The 15,262-nt window shown below is 34.7% G+C and overlaps 2 protein-coding genes across 3 annotated transcripts; one reads left to right on the top strand and one right to left on the bottom strand.

Annotated features, from left to right (window-relative positions):
- Positions 1-303: 303 nt before the first annotated feature.
- Positions 304-8,959, top strand: LOC129261062 (putative nuclease HARBI1). The gene is made up of 7 exons (XM_064115360.1): positions 304-390; positions 3,148-3,305; positions 3,811-3,970; positions 4,514-4,727; positions 5,226-5,509; positions 6,509-6,657; positions 7,029-8,959. The coding sequence occupies exons 3-7, from the start codon at positions 3,926-3,928 to the stop codon at positions 7,387-7,389; spliced, it is 1,053 nt and encodes a 350-aa protein (XP_063971430.1). The 5' UTR covers positions 304-390; positions 3,148-3,305; positions 3,811-3,925; the 3' UTR covers positions 7,390-8,959.
- Positions 8,960-9,106: 147 nt separating this feature from the next.
- On the bottom strand, positions 9,107-14,166 carry LOC135158075 (uncharacterized). 2 transcript variants are annotated; one of them, XM_064115362.1, is made up of 6 exons: positions 13,685-14,166; positions 13,064-13,147; positions 12,642-12,725; positions 12,243-12,305; positions 11,370-11,456; positions 9,107-10,829 (listed from the first exon to the last, which is right to left on the bottom strand). In XM_064115362.1, the coding sequence occupies exons 1-6, from the start codon at positions 13,732-13,734 to the stop codon at positions 10,571-10,573; spliced, it is 627 nt and encodes a 208-aa protein (XP_063971432.1). In that variant the 5' UTR covers positions 13,735-14,166; the 3' UTR covers positions 9,107-10,570. The 2 variants fall into 2 exon arrangements, with proteins under 2 accessions (XP_063971432.1, XP_063971433.1); XM_064115363.1 differs by lacking the exon at positions 12,642-12,725 and having other exon boundaries at positions 13,685-13,766.
- Between the last annotated feature and the right edge of the window lie 1,096 nt (positions 14,167-15,262).

The following is a 15,262-nucleotide window of genomic DNA, read 5'->3' as shown; positions in this document are numbered from 1 at the left end:
TAACATGTGGAATCACCATTGTTTGAACATTATGGCCGGTATTCTCAAAGGAGGTTTAGTTAGTCCATGGACTAAATCGGTGGTTTAAACCTCCGATTTAGTCCATGGACTAAATTTTGGTATTCTCAAAGGTGATTTAGTCGGGGGTTAAGTTAGTCCGTGGTCTAAACGCGTCGTTTTACGTCATCAATTTTAGTCAGCTGTCGTGGGTGGTTTAAAAAATTAAGTCCATGGACTAAATTTCGTGCGCATGCGTAGTTGCTTAATCCTCTGCATTTTTTTCTCTCTTTTTCCCGCTCAAATTTCATCGGAGACAGATCAGAGACCGATTTAGATTCGGGTTACATGTATATTTCACTGAACCAGTTTTTGGTAATTTTCGCCGAAAACGTAAGTATTTTGTTGCCTCTTTATTAAGGAGTGCGATTCTGTACTACAAATTACTATTCTATAGTATAAACGATGATTAAACAAGATGATGTTTCTCTCTATTGAATGTTTATTTTTATCGCACGAACAGTTCGCCTACAGTCCCATTCGAACGTTTACGTGTTGGAAGATTTCTGATAATGGGGGGGGGGGGGGGTTCGGCTAGCCTAGGCCCTGGCCGGCTTAGCAAAGATTTAGCTAAGCACTGGCGGATCCAGGGGGCACATTTATTGAGAGACAAAATAAAAATTTGTAATGTAGAAATGCCATTAAATACATGTTGAGGTGTGTTCCCTCTTTTGTTTTTAAAATGAATTTGAAGTAGGCCTAGGGCTAGGCCCAAGACAGTAAGAAAAGAGTAGGCCTAAGCTAAGTAAGACTTGTCAATTTTTTTTGGGTATGAATGATAACTATGAAATATCCTTAATTTGTGGTTGAATTTTTTTTTTTCGCATAATTTGACATTTGTCAAAAAATGTGAAAAATCTTGGATCTGCCCCTGCTTTATACTTTATAGCCAGGCCCAGCTAACCAATTTTCTTTGTCATGGAATCTGGATGCGAAGATCGCATGTTCACATCACTTATGCAATTACAATTTAATAAAACCTTGTCTTCGGTCACCCAAGCCAAGGGTTCATTACCGTATGGGCACTAGTATTCAACCCGGCAAAATTCAAAGATTTTGACATATTCCCCCAAATATTTAGAAATAGGGAATTTATCTTAATTTCATACCTTTGTTATTTCCAGGATAATCTGTTGTCGGTATTTTCTTTATCAATCTGTCGACTGTAAGCGCAGAGGATCGAATTGTGCGGCGATGGCCTTTTGCACTGAATGGCACTAGTATTCAACCTAGTGAGGATAGATAGCAAATCTCAAAAGGGTTTAGATTGCTGAATTAGATCTAGATCTATGTAAGTCTTTGGCTTTGATTAATTCCCTGTTTGGTCTCATCTCAAATGGTCTAGTCCATAGTCGGATGGGACAAGGGCAGATTGAGTGACAGCTAGGCCTATAGGGCCATCTTTCATCGCTAGGTTGAATACTAGTGCCGACGGATTGAATACTAGTGCCAAAAACCATCGCCGTATAATTCGATCGCCCGCGCACACAGTCGACTGGTTGAAGAAAAAAATAAAGGAAAAAGAATAACCAGCATTTGCTCTTGGAAATAAGATGGGTGTAAAATTAAGGTAAATTCAATATTTCTATATATTTGAGGAAACTGTCCAAACAGGTTGAATACTATATAGTGCCCTTACGGTACATGCTGCCGCGCACAGAAAAATCAAGCCATGTATAAGTCGCGTGTTGTGGACACCAGCAGAAGTGGGATCCTAGCACGTGCGGCCCACTAACGTAAGTTAGAAATCCACTGCCAAACGCGGTTCATGGTGTGACTGTGAGGACTGAGGTTAGTATAACTAACCTCACATGGTTAGTATACTAACCTCGCAATATGTGTGAGTGTCATCAGTTATATTCCCTGTGACACATCTAGATCTAGACTTCTATTCTAAATCAGGAAGATTGTCAACTGTATTAACAACACAACAGTTAGATCCAGTAAGACGAGATCTAACATTTATAGATCTAACAAAAAAGTTACTAACTTTAGATCTAACTTAGATAACTTTTATCTAACTTTAGATCCAATTTAGATCTAGACTAGAGTACTATTTAAGGTTAGGCCTACATGTAGATCTAGCTTAGGCTAGATTCTAGTGTAGATCTGGATCAAGATCTAGGCATTAGCGTACCTAGGGGGAGGGGGTGTCCCTTAAGAGTCACAACCCATGAAAGGGACGTATCCCTGCCCCCCCCCCCCCTCCCCTGATGAGCCGCTCCTTTGTACTTGTAGATTTTTTTTTTTTTTTCCTTGTCAACTTTTTTTCTGGTACGAAATCATTCATTTTTGGTTAAAGACCCTTTTTTTCTTTAAAATAAGATTATCTTACAAATATCAGAATGCTACAGACAAAGATATCAATCCAGAAATTTTCAGCTCATTTCATTCTTTGAAATACTGTAGATTGTACCGGTATATTGCAGAGATTAAATAGTTTATATATTGTATTTTAATCAGGTACACAATGGATAGTTTTTTTTAGCATTTTTGATGCAATAAATTTTGAATTTTTTGTACAAAAATAATAGCAAAGATTGAATAATGTTAGAAATATTGTAATGGATGAAACTGGATATTAAACCCAGTTTGTAACTTTGTTGATGATAGATTTTTTTTTTTAATCACCATTTCAACTCTTGTTGCAATTAAAAATGCAAACCTTTAGGTCAGACAGGAATCACTTAAGCTTTATATTCAAATATCAAGATATTGATGATAAAAAGTTCATGTCTCAGTGTACCACAAAACCATGAAAAATTCTTCTTGTTGGGTTGGCATTTCTCTCTGTGTGTTTCACGTTACTGCTCCAGTCCACACACAGGTTCTGCCTGCTTGGTGGTATCGGGCATGGCGTACGGCAAACGTCTATTTGTTGCTTTGTTCTGGAGAGTTTTATTTCATCTAAAACTCCCATGTATTGTTGAATGTACTCTTGAAAAAGATATGCAATACCCTGTACCTCTTATTTTGTCAGAAGCAAATTTTCCTAATTTTGACAATGTTTATCCATCCTTTAAAGAGACCATATCACTAGTAATCATGAGTGCTGTGACATTTTCCTTTTCTCTTTTTTTTTTCCTTAAGGAGTCACGACTAAGCTGGTTACCTTTTGTATCTTGGCCCTGACAGGGGCAGCATCCACCAGCGTTTTCCCTGCCATCAACATATATGCAATCACTTCTACAGTAGTGCAGGCTGTCTCCAACACAGCAGCTGTGCAAAAGACTACTTCCCCTTAAGCAGTAAGTTACTTATTGATAACTTCAAACAGAATTCACCAAAAATTGTCTCCAATAAGTCTCATGTTTTGTTGAATATACTCTATTATACTCTATATACTATTCTGTCAGTAGCAAATTTGTATAATTTCAACAATGTTTATCCATTCTTTAATCCTAAATAGACTGGGCTATTTCGACGCCTAGGAAGACAAGGGGGGTGGGGCTGATTAAGCCCCCCCCCTTATGATCTTGGTTGTCGATCATGCGATCACGACAAAAATTGGCGTGTGTGTTACCCATGGCAAATCTACAAGACTCTAAGGTCAAAATCTGTGAGAAATCTCATTGCTAATCAATTATGCTAATTTATGCATAAAATCAAATGTTTGCTATAATTTACTAAATAATGCCTCTAAAATAATAATTTTGAGTGAGCCCCCCCCCCCCCCCCTCGTCTTGTTAGGGTTAAAGGAGACCATATCACTAGTAATCATGAATGCTGTGACATTTTCCTTTTTTTCTGAAGGAGTCGCGACTAAGCTGGTTACCTTTTGTATCTTGGCCCTGACAGGGGCAGCATCCACTGGCGTTTTTCCTGCCATCAACACAATCACTGCTACATTCATTTTTGGACTGAGAATATGGCAAATTTCTACCGCCTTCGTCAGCTTGACAGGGTCAGAGAGGTATGTTCTTAAGGTTTTTCTGTTTTAAGATTCAAAACAAGTTGTAACAATTTAAAAAAGAGTATGTTCAGAATCCAATAAATTGACAACCAAAGTGTCTGTATGAATGAAAATTATTTTCCAAAGAATTCTGGAAGAAATTTCAAATTTCTGAGAGATGAACAAAATAAGCACTGTATTCCAGCCAGATGTCATGTATTCTAGCAATATTAATTCACTGTCCCATGGCAATTTACAGTTTGATAGTGTTTCAGCTTAGATTTATAAAGTTAAGTTGATGGAGCTTGTCCTAGATCTAAATCTAAATGATATTGATCTTGGTACAGCCTTTCTTAAGAAATCAATGGTCACTCTAACTACAGTGTACTTTAATTTTTCTTCAAACTGGAAGTTGAGGAATTTGACAGTTACATGTATATATTTATCATGAGATGTCATTATTATTAATTGACATGATACTGGGCAAGATTAGCTACACTGACAATTGCTAAATCGTCTTTCATATTTGATTTTTTTTCTCTCGTGTAATTATTGCTTGTAAAGGCGGAAATGAGGCCAGAGAGGGGACTCACAGATCACAAGAATCAATTTGAATTGTATGACGATCGTGATTTCAAGATTCGATACAGATTTACAAAACACACAGCACTCTACCTCATCAACATGCTTGAAGGAGATCTCAGTAGGAACACAGATCGGAATAATCCACTACCTGTTGTGGTACAAGTCATGACTGCTCTGCGTTTTTATGCCGTAGGTTAGTATATAAGTTAGCATGTTATCACGTCTTTTTCCTAATTTTAAACAGAATCTTCCTCCTTAATCTATTTTACTTATTTGCTCAGATGTATGATATGGTAAACATTACTTCTACATTAAAGATTACGTGCAAGGCTCTTATGACAAGTGTTATTCCATACCAGTCATTTCATAATGAAGTTTTGATACAATTCTGTTGCGTGCCCTCGCAAATCATAATATTTATGGTTATTTTCATAAGTGGGCTAGACACAAAATAGCTTTTGCCTTGTTCTCTTTGATTCGAATCAACTTTTTGTTTTGCTTGACTGCCCTTTAACATAATACAGGCCAAACATTCCAATATTTTTGATGAATAAAAAAATACGTCTTCATTTGAAACAGTGTATTGAACATTTTCAGCCTTTTCTGATTTACATACAAGAATTAAACAAATAAACATGCTATATTTTAAAAAATGACTCTTCGATTTCTACTATTCCATGTTTAATTGAAGGTTCATTCCAAATTATGCATGGTGATGAGGCATCAATATCTCAGCCATCTGTGAGCCGAGTCATCAAGAAGGTTTCAGAAGCTATTGCAAGAAGGAAACGGGAATTCATGAGATTTCCAACGAGAGACGAACTTGAAACAACGCAGCAGCAATTCTATGAGTACTGCGGTTTTCCCGGGGTCATCGGTGCTATAGATGGGACCCATGTCTACATCAGGAGTCCTGGTGGGGAACAAGCCCTGTTTTTCCTTAACAGGAAAAACAGGTATTCAGTTAATGTACAGGTTAGAATGATTGTATTTTTAACAGTTATCTCAAATTGTTTCTCAAAAAGCCATGTTTTTTAGTCTTGGGATGGATTGATATGCTTATTTATTTCATTTTGGAAATGGGAAATTCTTCAACATAAGTAGTATTCATTTTGGAAACATACTATATTCATTATTGTTAGATTGCAGAGGACTTGCAATTTGATTTTTGTTACCCCCCCCCCCCACCCTTGACACCTTTCTCGAAAAATCTCTAACACTAAAAGATTGCACAACTTTTAATACCAAATTTTCTAGGGTACGCAATTCCAAAGTTATGTACATGTGACCTGTTGTAAGTTCACGACTGACCATGAATTTGCTCGAACACAAAATTTTTGTACACATCCAATGCAAATTCTGTATGTAGCCAAACTTTGTAAGTTCCTAAAAACAATTAAATTCATGTTATTTATGACTGAATAGTATCACCAACGATTTCCATCGAAAAAATACTGAAAAAGCAAACTAAAAAAAAAATTAAAAATACATATAGATCTTTAAAAAATAAATACATAAGGAAAAGTTTTTGATATCTTTTTTTTTTTTTTTTTTTTTTTTCTATTACAAGCGCCATTTTACTGATGGCAATGGTGTTGTCAACATTGAAATCTTAACCAAGGTTAAGTTTTTGAAAATGTCATTGGGTCAATTCACCCAAAGGGCTAAATTATACTGTCTCCAAATTTGCTCATATTCAGTTTATAGGGTAATTGATTTTCTGACAAAATGGGCGTGACCTCCCATTTTTCTAATGGCCCTTGCACGGTAACTGGCAGTCTGAATTTCATGCAAGTGGTATCATTTGAAAGAGAATAAGATGAACTATCTAAATGACACATTATTTTTTTACATAGGAGCTAGTTTGAATACATTGACCTTTAAGCCCAGAGATCCGGGGGGGGGGGGGCTAACTATTGTTCATTCTTGACCATTCTATTTTGAACATTTTATTTCTCTTCGAATCATGAATAGGTTGTCTGTGATCATGCTGGGAAAATGACAAGTATCGTGGCAAGGTGGCCAGGCAGCACTCACGATTCAAGGATTTTCTCTGAGAGTTCGCTGAAACAACAGCTGGAGGCAAGGGCAGAAGGTACTGGGTGGCTACTTGGAGATAGTGGGTAAGGATATTTTTTATGTGATTATATACATTTTATAAAGGCGTCAACATTAAAATCTTAATAGAGGTTAAGTTTTTGAAATCTCATCATAACTTAAGAAGTATGTGGACCTAGATCATGAAACTTAGAAATGAGGGTAACCAAGTATCACTTATCAACTTGCATGAGTTTCAGGTCACATTGTGAAGGTCAAAGTTAATTGGCTGAAAATGCTATTTATAAAAAAAAAAGGGAAATAAATTTAGAATCTAATATATTTTTTTTGGTTCTTGGAATATCTCATGTATTTTTTTTAGATGTTTAGTATTTTTCATAAATGTAATGTCTAATAAAAATTGGTTGAAATATAACTGTTTTTCTTCATTTTTCAGGTACCCCTGCCTCCCGTTCCTGATGACCCCCATCCTACATCCTCATCCAGGGCCACAGATGCGCTACAATAATGCCCATAAAAGAAGACGGTGCGTTATTGAGCGCACCTTTGGCCGTTGGAAGAGGAGGTTCCCTTGCCTAAATGATCTGCGCGTGAAGGTGGACACTACCTTTACTATTATAGTGGCATGCTCGGTTCTTTGGAATATCTCTCTCACTCATGGAGAGCAAGATATTCAAGAACTTGAGCCAATTGATGATGCAATGCCACCTGACCACCTTCCTCCTGGCCTCCGTGATGCTGTCGCTGGTAGGCTCAGGAGAGAACAGATTATTGAGGACCATTTTACCCACCCTTAGAATCTCCAGAGTAGCCACTCGGTACCATCTGCTCAGGCAACAGTTGTTCTTTCAGTTACTCCAGTGAAATTCCAAGAATTATGATGCTGTCAAGGTACTTGTTATATTTCCAGCTAGCAGGGTTTCACGCAGCTACATCTTATTATGTAATAGGTCTTCATAAATGAAAGTGGTTGCAGTTAACACTGATTTTACGAGAAAGTCTGCACACCAAACTTAATTGTCACTATAACATTGTGGATCTAGGTCTGGTACAGTTACATAAACTAAAGTTTGTGACATCCTGAATCTAAGCTGAAAAATGTAAATCACACTCAAGATCAGCAACTCAGATAAGCACATGTGGGACAGTATTTATTATTGTTTTGAAAAATGCCCAACAATTGACCTGAATCCCGTGCTCGTTTTGCTAATTTCTTTGTAATTTCACAATTTCTTCCAGAATCCTTTGGCACATATTTTTATGCCCCCGCAGACGAAGTCCGCAGGGAGCATTAAGCGTTGCCTCTATCCGTCCGTCCGACCCCTCACTTGGTTTTTGCGCAATAACTTGAAAAATATTTCATAGATTTTTAGAATTGTGGGTGTGCAGGTAGATGACACCAAAATACAGGCAAAGTTCGAATTTGAAGTCTCCAGGTCAAAGCTTATTAAATGAGCGAGTTGGTTTCACCATGATAACTTAAGAAATATTCAACAGATTTTTTATAAATTGTGGAGTGTAGGTAGACGACACCAAAATGCAGGCTAAGTTTGATTGCGGAGTCCCCAGGTCAAAGGTCATAGCTCATATATACAAGTTGGTTTTTGCGTAGTAAACTAGCGTTAAGTGGGGGCATCTGTGTCCTTTGGACACCTCAAATTTTTAGTTTATTCATACCAGCAGACACCATGGTGTACATTTTATTTGATTCTGTAAAAAGTCATTTTGAGGTCGTTCCCACAGCTGGAATTTATCTTTAAATCTTATTTTGTTTTATCTCAATCTGTAAATATCAAATCTTTTACCCGATATTATTTCATAATCTATAATCAACCAAGCAGGTAATAGTTCAGTGGAATATGATCTTTATCTAGTTTTTCCTTTTGTCAGCTGCATCATGGTCATGATGAGCAAATATCCAGTAATCATACTCAAATTTACATGGAATGTGATAAGATAGTAGCTGCATGAAACCCTGCTCACGAACAGCTTATACACTAATTGGCATTTATTGTTTCCCACCATTCACTCCTGATGTAAACATATCTCATATGTACACCAAGCACACCTGGTTAGCCGTAGCATTCATAGAATTGTTTTTTCAGTCTTCTTTCAATGTTGTGAACTCTTGAATGTAACTTTCCTTTTTGCTTTAGTTTCAAAACCATCTTGAATGACTCGAGCAAACGGTGACCGATAATTTTGCCTAGTCACCATTGCATACAATGGCCTTTTTCTATACTCCACGAGGCCTTTGACTAGTTTACGACAAGTAGTGGATCAATCTATTGTGTGTTTCTCCTGATTTCTTCAAGCATGTTGATGAAGTGTATTCCATAACATATGATAATTGCTCAAATTGAATTTTTTCCAGAATAAAATATGCAAAAGATGTATTGTTTTCATCTTTTAAACTTTTTTACTATAAAAGAGATTTCTGGTCAAATTATTGAATTCAGCAGATTTATTTGTAGTCACCAATATATGAAATTTAAAGAATGGAAACGTAGCTTGCATAACTATGTGAACAAATTTGTTTATTTTGTCATATAGAATATAAATTTCATTCCTTCAATCTGATATATACATATATTTCATTCTTCCAATACGGTATATACAAATTCTATACAAATATAGATGAATATAGATTATTTCTGCTCATACTCTCGTCTTCAAATTGCAAAGAGTAACTATGTGAACAAAAAGTGTATATCATATTCCATTCCTCCGATGTGCAAATTAAATGCACAAACATTTATCATTTGGAAATGTAGATTATTTGTACTCATATTATAAACTTTTGAGTTCAATTGGAATGAGTAATTATGAACAAAGTAGTGTATTTTATTGTTGTATAGAATATACTATATTTCATTCTTCCAATGTGGAATATACAAATTCACTACAAATATTTATCATTCAATAAATATATATTATTTCTGCTCATACCCGATGTGATATATACAAATTTGATACACAAACAATTATCATTGAGAAATACAGATTATTCCTTCTCATATGATAAACTCTAGAGTTCAAATTGCAATGAGTAACTATGTATTTTATTGTTGTATAGAATATATTATATTTCATTCTTCCAATGCGGTATATACAAATTCACTACAAATATTTATCATTCAATAAATATGTATTATTTCTGCTCATACCCGATGTGATATATACAAATTTGATACACAAACAATTATCATTGAGAAATACAGATTATTCCTACGCATATGATAAACTCTAGAGTTCAAATTGCAATGAGTAAACTATGTATTTTATTGTATAGAATATATTATATTTCATTCTTCCAATGCGGTATATACAAATTCAATACAAATATTTATCATTCAATAAATATATATTATTCCTGCTCATACTTTTGTGTTCAAATTGCAAAGAATAACCATGTGAACAAAAAAAGTGTATATCATATTCCATTTCCTCAATGTGATATATACAAATTCAATACACAACCATCATTTGAGAATTATAGATTATTCCTACGCATATGATAAACTCTAGAGTTCAAATTGCAATGAGTAAACTATGTATTTTATTGTATAGAATATATTATATTTCATTCTTCCGATGTGGTATATACAAATTCAATACACAAACATTTGTCAATTGATAAATATAGATAAATGCTGCTCATACAATGTACTCTATTGAAATTGCAAAAAGTAGATAAGAACAACTATCATGTCCCGGTTGCATTGCAATAGTGTATCATGAGAAGAGACCAGAGGCTCTCTGGAATCAGACACTTCCTCTACTCAATTCATTGTAGATGAGAAGGAAAAAAATAATTATACTCTAGTTAACTTCAATCAAAGGATTTTTTTTACAAAGATTCAATGAACAGTAGTAGTAGTAGACAAGTAGATAAGCTAAGAATGTTATGGTATGCATAGTTAAATACACATTTATATTATTCCAAATTATTAATTTGTAATATATTGAATAGATAGTTTAAGGATCTGAATTCAAATTAGCATTGACCTTGTTAAGTGATCTACGAGCTTCCTCTTCCTTGTATTGTGCAGTTTGTATTTCTAGCTGGAGGATTTCAACTCTTAATTCATGCTCACGTTTGAGCCATGCATGCTCTTCTCTTGCCAATTCAATCATTACTTCTTGTGCTGGACTGAGACTTTTTTTCTTTGTGTTTGGTTCCAGCTGTTCTAGATAATGCAAGCTTCTCTTGGCAGATGGTCTGGTTCCTGTATTCCTATAATTTAATTAGAATAAAAACATTTAATGTGTTTTTCCTACAAGGTTTTGGGCTTTCAAGTTCTCATCCTAATATATCCTGGACTATTTAAATAATATGTAACCCAATATCTCTGTCTTTTGTGCTATGGAGCATGCATTTCAATCACAACCCAATTTTACAAAATTAGTTTCCCCATACTATTTCATTGTTGAATAAGGAAGATGCTTGCTTTTGAAGTACATTGGTGCATTGTTCAATTTCAAGTTACAGTCATATTTCATTTTATAAAGTATTTAATCATTTTTTTATTATATATATTTCATATTGTTTATTGTATTCATGTGTAATTCATTGTACGGTATCACAATTTTTCTTAGAACTGGGCTAATGATGAATTTCTTTATGTGTTTATAAATGTACATGTATTTTCCACTATCTAAATTGTCACATGAATTTTGTCATATATTTGCAAGAAGGCAAATTCACATGAAAAATTTTTCAAAATCAATTCATTTATATGATGGACTTTAAAGTATTTGAATAAAATTACAATACCTTGAGGGGTTTGTTGGTTGCAGAGTAGATCCAGGTCCAGTAGGCTTGGTAATTTTTCTTGGAAGAATAGGTGGAATTGAAGTCCCCCTATTTGAATTAAGAGTGCAATATAAGTTGTTTAAAGAGTGAATAGGGTGAATTCAAGAATAGAATTCCTGCAATTTATTTTTATTTGCATGTAGATGAATTCAAGATGAATTAAAATAACATTAAATTATGCTTTTATGCATGTTAACATATTGTGGTCTACAACCATGGAACTGTTGACTGGTAACTACCATGGTAAAAACCTACAGCCAATCAAATTAAGGGATTCCAAGATACTATTGTTTGATGATTTTATTTACATACCAACTACTGTTTGAATTCTGGTCTGTAAATGTTGAATTCATATTAAAATTTCAGAATATTACAAGCTTTGTAGCAATTTTTTTTTTTTTAATAAATGTGACCTGAGTTTCATTCAACATTAAATTAAAATGTTTGTCATACTCTGGTAAACTATTGTTTGATCAACTTGGATTGGTTATGAAGATTGTGAGAGGATGTAATTTCATTTATTAACTATCCTTTATTCATATTTGCTTCAGGTAGTTAGCAGATGAAGAAGATGACAGTTGGTGAATGGTGTATGAGTCAGGCTTAGGAATCTCCATCCCTCCCCATTTACTTTGTTATGCTCAGTTATTGAAATAACCTGAAGTGATTAATTTAATTATTTTCAATTAACATTTTAATTTTAACTTGAGTTTATCTGATTGTTTGATTTTTCTGCTTTCAGACAAAGGTTAGATTTTCCTTTAATTGCCATCACAGCTCACTTAATAAAATTAATAAAATATATGAAACAATGAATTTGAAATGAATAAATACCTTGTTCCAGAGGTTGACGGTGTTAAGTCAGTTAGGGAAGATGGGACATTCTGTTGCTGGTTGCTGAGTAAGGAATAGTAATGTATGGCTGATAGTTATAAATTAATCATTTATTATCCTGTTATTTCTACATGCATTTATATATCTTTACGGAAAGAAGACAAATTAATACATTCATCATATCAATTTTCATACATATGTGTTCCAAAGTGTTGAAACTGATTCACATACCCCCCCCCCCCACACCATCAAGATAGAAAGAAAGAATGAGTAAATAAAATATTGAAATAAAATGAACAAATTTTAAGTAAGTGATATAAAAAGTTAATTTTCATCTCCACTTATTGAATATATTTAATAGATCAATGAATAGGAATCCTTAATCCTTTAGATAAATACCTTGTTCCAGAAGTTGATGGTTGATGGTTGACGGTTAAGTCTTGGGAAGCCAAATTCGTAGATTGGACGGTCTGTTGGTGGTAGCTGAGTAAGGAATAGTAACGTATGGTTGATGGTTAGAAATAGAGCATTTATTAACATGTTATTCCTACATGCATTCCTATATTATTATCGAAAGAAAAAAAAAGATTCATCTGATTAATTCTAATGTTTTCATGCATAAAAATTGTTCCATAGTGTTGAAATTGGTTCACATACCCACCCCCCCCCCCACACCATCAAGATAGAAAGAAAGAATGATTAAATCAAATATTGAAATAAAATGAACAAATTTTAAGTAAGTGATATAAAAAGTTAATTTTCATCTCTCAGTTAATTGAATATATTTAATGAATAGGAGTTATTATTCCTGTTAAAAATACCTTGCTCCAGAGGTTGATGGTTGATGGTTGACGGTTAAGTCCAGGGATGCAAAATTTGCAGATTGGACATTCTTTTGCTGGTAGCTGAGTAGAGTAAAGAATAGTAATGTATGGGCTGGTAATTAGAAAAACAACATGCATATTTCAGAATGGAAAAATGTAATTAATTGAAACCCTAAGAAACCCTAACAAATATTTCCTCATAAATTTTCATGTTTATTAATGCCAGTCAATTTTTAATACTAAATTAGTACCAAGGACTCTCTTTTGGAAACATTCTAACAAGTTCCATGGACAAGTACTTTCATGACGAGCTGCTCTGCGGGCCGACCACCTATTTTTGAATACCTACCACATACCTTTCTGGTCAATTTTGGGTCCACTATATGTTCCGACTAAATCATGCTTAAGCCCATGATTATATGTACATATTCTGTATCCAATCCAACAGTTATTCCAATCGCATAAATTTCAGGATGGTATTGGAATAGCAAAATACTTTTAATTCTGAATACCAGTAGAGCATTCGAAACATTCAGTTTTCATGTTTTCCATGAAAAGAGGATAGACATAGTTATCAAGAAATTCACGGAGATTGTTGATAATACATTTTTAAGTTACCTCAATTCACCATCCTCTAGATCTGTGGAGCAATCGACTTCCAGGGGCATGAGGGGAGTACATGATCGTTGTGGGGGTGTGCAGGACCTTGGTTTGAAAGGAAAAAGAATTCAAAATTTTTAAATTTTTAAATGCAATGATGAATTTTAATTAGCAAATGAAATGAAATTGAAAGCGCTGCCGTACAGATGCGACCGTGGACCAACCCAAAATTTTCAAGACCATGAAAAAAAAATAAAAAGACTAAAAATATGATATGACTATCAAAAAATTTGTTTTTTTAATGTAAAATAAGGGACAGCATTTTTACTTGTTCGCCTTACTCGTTTGCAACTTTTTAGATTTTTAAAAAACCAATCCCTTCAAAATTTTGAATTTTGAAACAACGCTTCTGATGAAAAGCCCATGTTCTGTCATGAATCTGGGAGTGGAGGCTTTCAACCATTATTTTTACTTTTTGCCCGTTTCGACGAATGAGCCCCCTTTTCAACAGATGATCCTCTAATTTCTGACAGAGCTTATAAGGAAATCCAACAGGGAAATGCAGAGAAGCATGTGGTTTGTATGTTTTCTTCATAACTTTTTTTTAATTGTTATTTTTTAATGTTATTTTATTTAGTTATTTATTTTTTATGGGGGGGGGGGGGGTTCAGATCAAAGAAGCAAAAATTCTCCCCATATGTACGAAACTGTCCATGTAGGCCTACCTGAGGGGATAATTGTGCTATATTTTACAGGCATATAGATTGCGGGGGGGGGGGCAAAAAAGGGAGTAAGGGAAAAAGGAAAAGGGGGAAACAGAAAATTGGGTTGTCATAATAAAATGTTAACGCTTCCCCCACCCACAACTTTTATTCAGTGGTGGCGCCAAGGGGGCATTTGCCTCCCCAGTCAGGACTGTAGCCCCCCTCCCCCTGAATAAAATATTTAAAAAAAATGTATGGTAAATACAAGCAAAAAAAAAATGTATGCAAGGGGGGGGGGTACGTTAACCGAAATTTAGACAACTTCCTGTTTTTACTGAAAATTTTCATAAATTCACAAAAAAGTGTGCACGATCGGATACTTCGAACAGTTTCTCAAATGCAAAAGTGTCCCATGACTATAGCTTGGTTGCTTTGTTCCCTCACTTTCGAGATTCTCCGAAATATTTACGCACGTATATTAACCCCGACCCCAGAAAAAAAATGCTTACGGTGCTTTCTGCCCCCCCCCAAAAGAAAAATCTTTCGCACACCCCCCCCCCCCCATTTAAAAAATCCTGGTGCTGCCACTGATTTTAAGATTTTTTTCTCGAAACCATGTTTGTTTCCCTCAAAATTTTGGGCTTATCATGCCTCGCGGCCTATGCTACTTTTAATCAATAAAATCAAATCCACATCTATAGTTTTTTCAAAGTTTCAGGAAGGGTATGAGAGGGAGTACCGTATATTGAGGGAGGGATGTAGATCTATGTTTTATAATCGAGTCAACTGAGTAAATCCAGTCATCCAGTTGGTTATACGCCGATAAAATTAATGGCAACAATTTATCATGAAAAAACATCAAATAAATTGATCAATCATACCGGAAAATTAA

This window comes from Lytechinus pictus, unplaced genomic scaffold (assembly GCF_037042905.1).
Source record: "Lytechinus pictus isolate F3 Inbred unplaced genomic scaffold, Lp3.0 scaffold_28, whole genome shotgun sequence".
NCBI classification, from domain to species: Eukaryota; Metazoa; Echinodermata; class Echinoidea; order Temnopleuroida; family Toxopneustidae; genus Lytechinus; species Lytechinus pictus.
Note: the sequence above shows the minus strand (reverse complement) of the source record. Positions and strands in the feature narration are given on the sequence as shown.

Coding starts and splice junctions, on each gene's coding strand:
- LOC129261062 (XM_064115360.1), top strand. CDS start 3,926: ATGGCAAATTTCTACCGCCTTCGTCAGCTTGACAGGGTCAGAGAG. Junction 3,971..4,513: donor AGCTTGACAGGGTCAGAGAG/GTATGTTCTTAA, acceptor TTGCTTGTAAAG/GCGGAAATGAGGCCAGAGAG. Junction 6,658..7,028: donor TGGCTACTTGGAGATAGTGG/GTAAGGATATTT, acceptor TTCATTTTTCAG/GTACCCCTGCCTCCCGTTCC.
- LOC135158075 (XM_064115362.1), bottom strand. CDS start 13,734: ATGCCCCTGGAAGTCGATTGCTCCACAGATCTAGAGGATGGTGAATTG. Junction 12,726..13,063: donor CCATCAACCTCTGGAGCAAG/GTATTTTTAACA, acceptor TTCCTTACTCAG/CTACCACCAACAGACCGTCC. Junction 12,306..12,641: donor CCATCAACTTCTGGAACAAG/GTATTTATCTAA, acceptor TTCCTTACTCAG/CAACCAGCAACAGAATGTCC.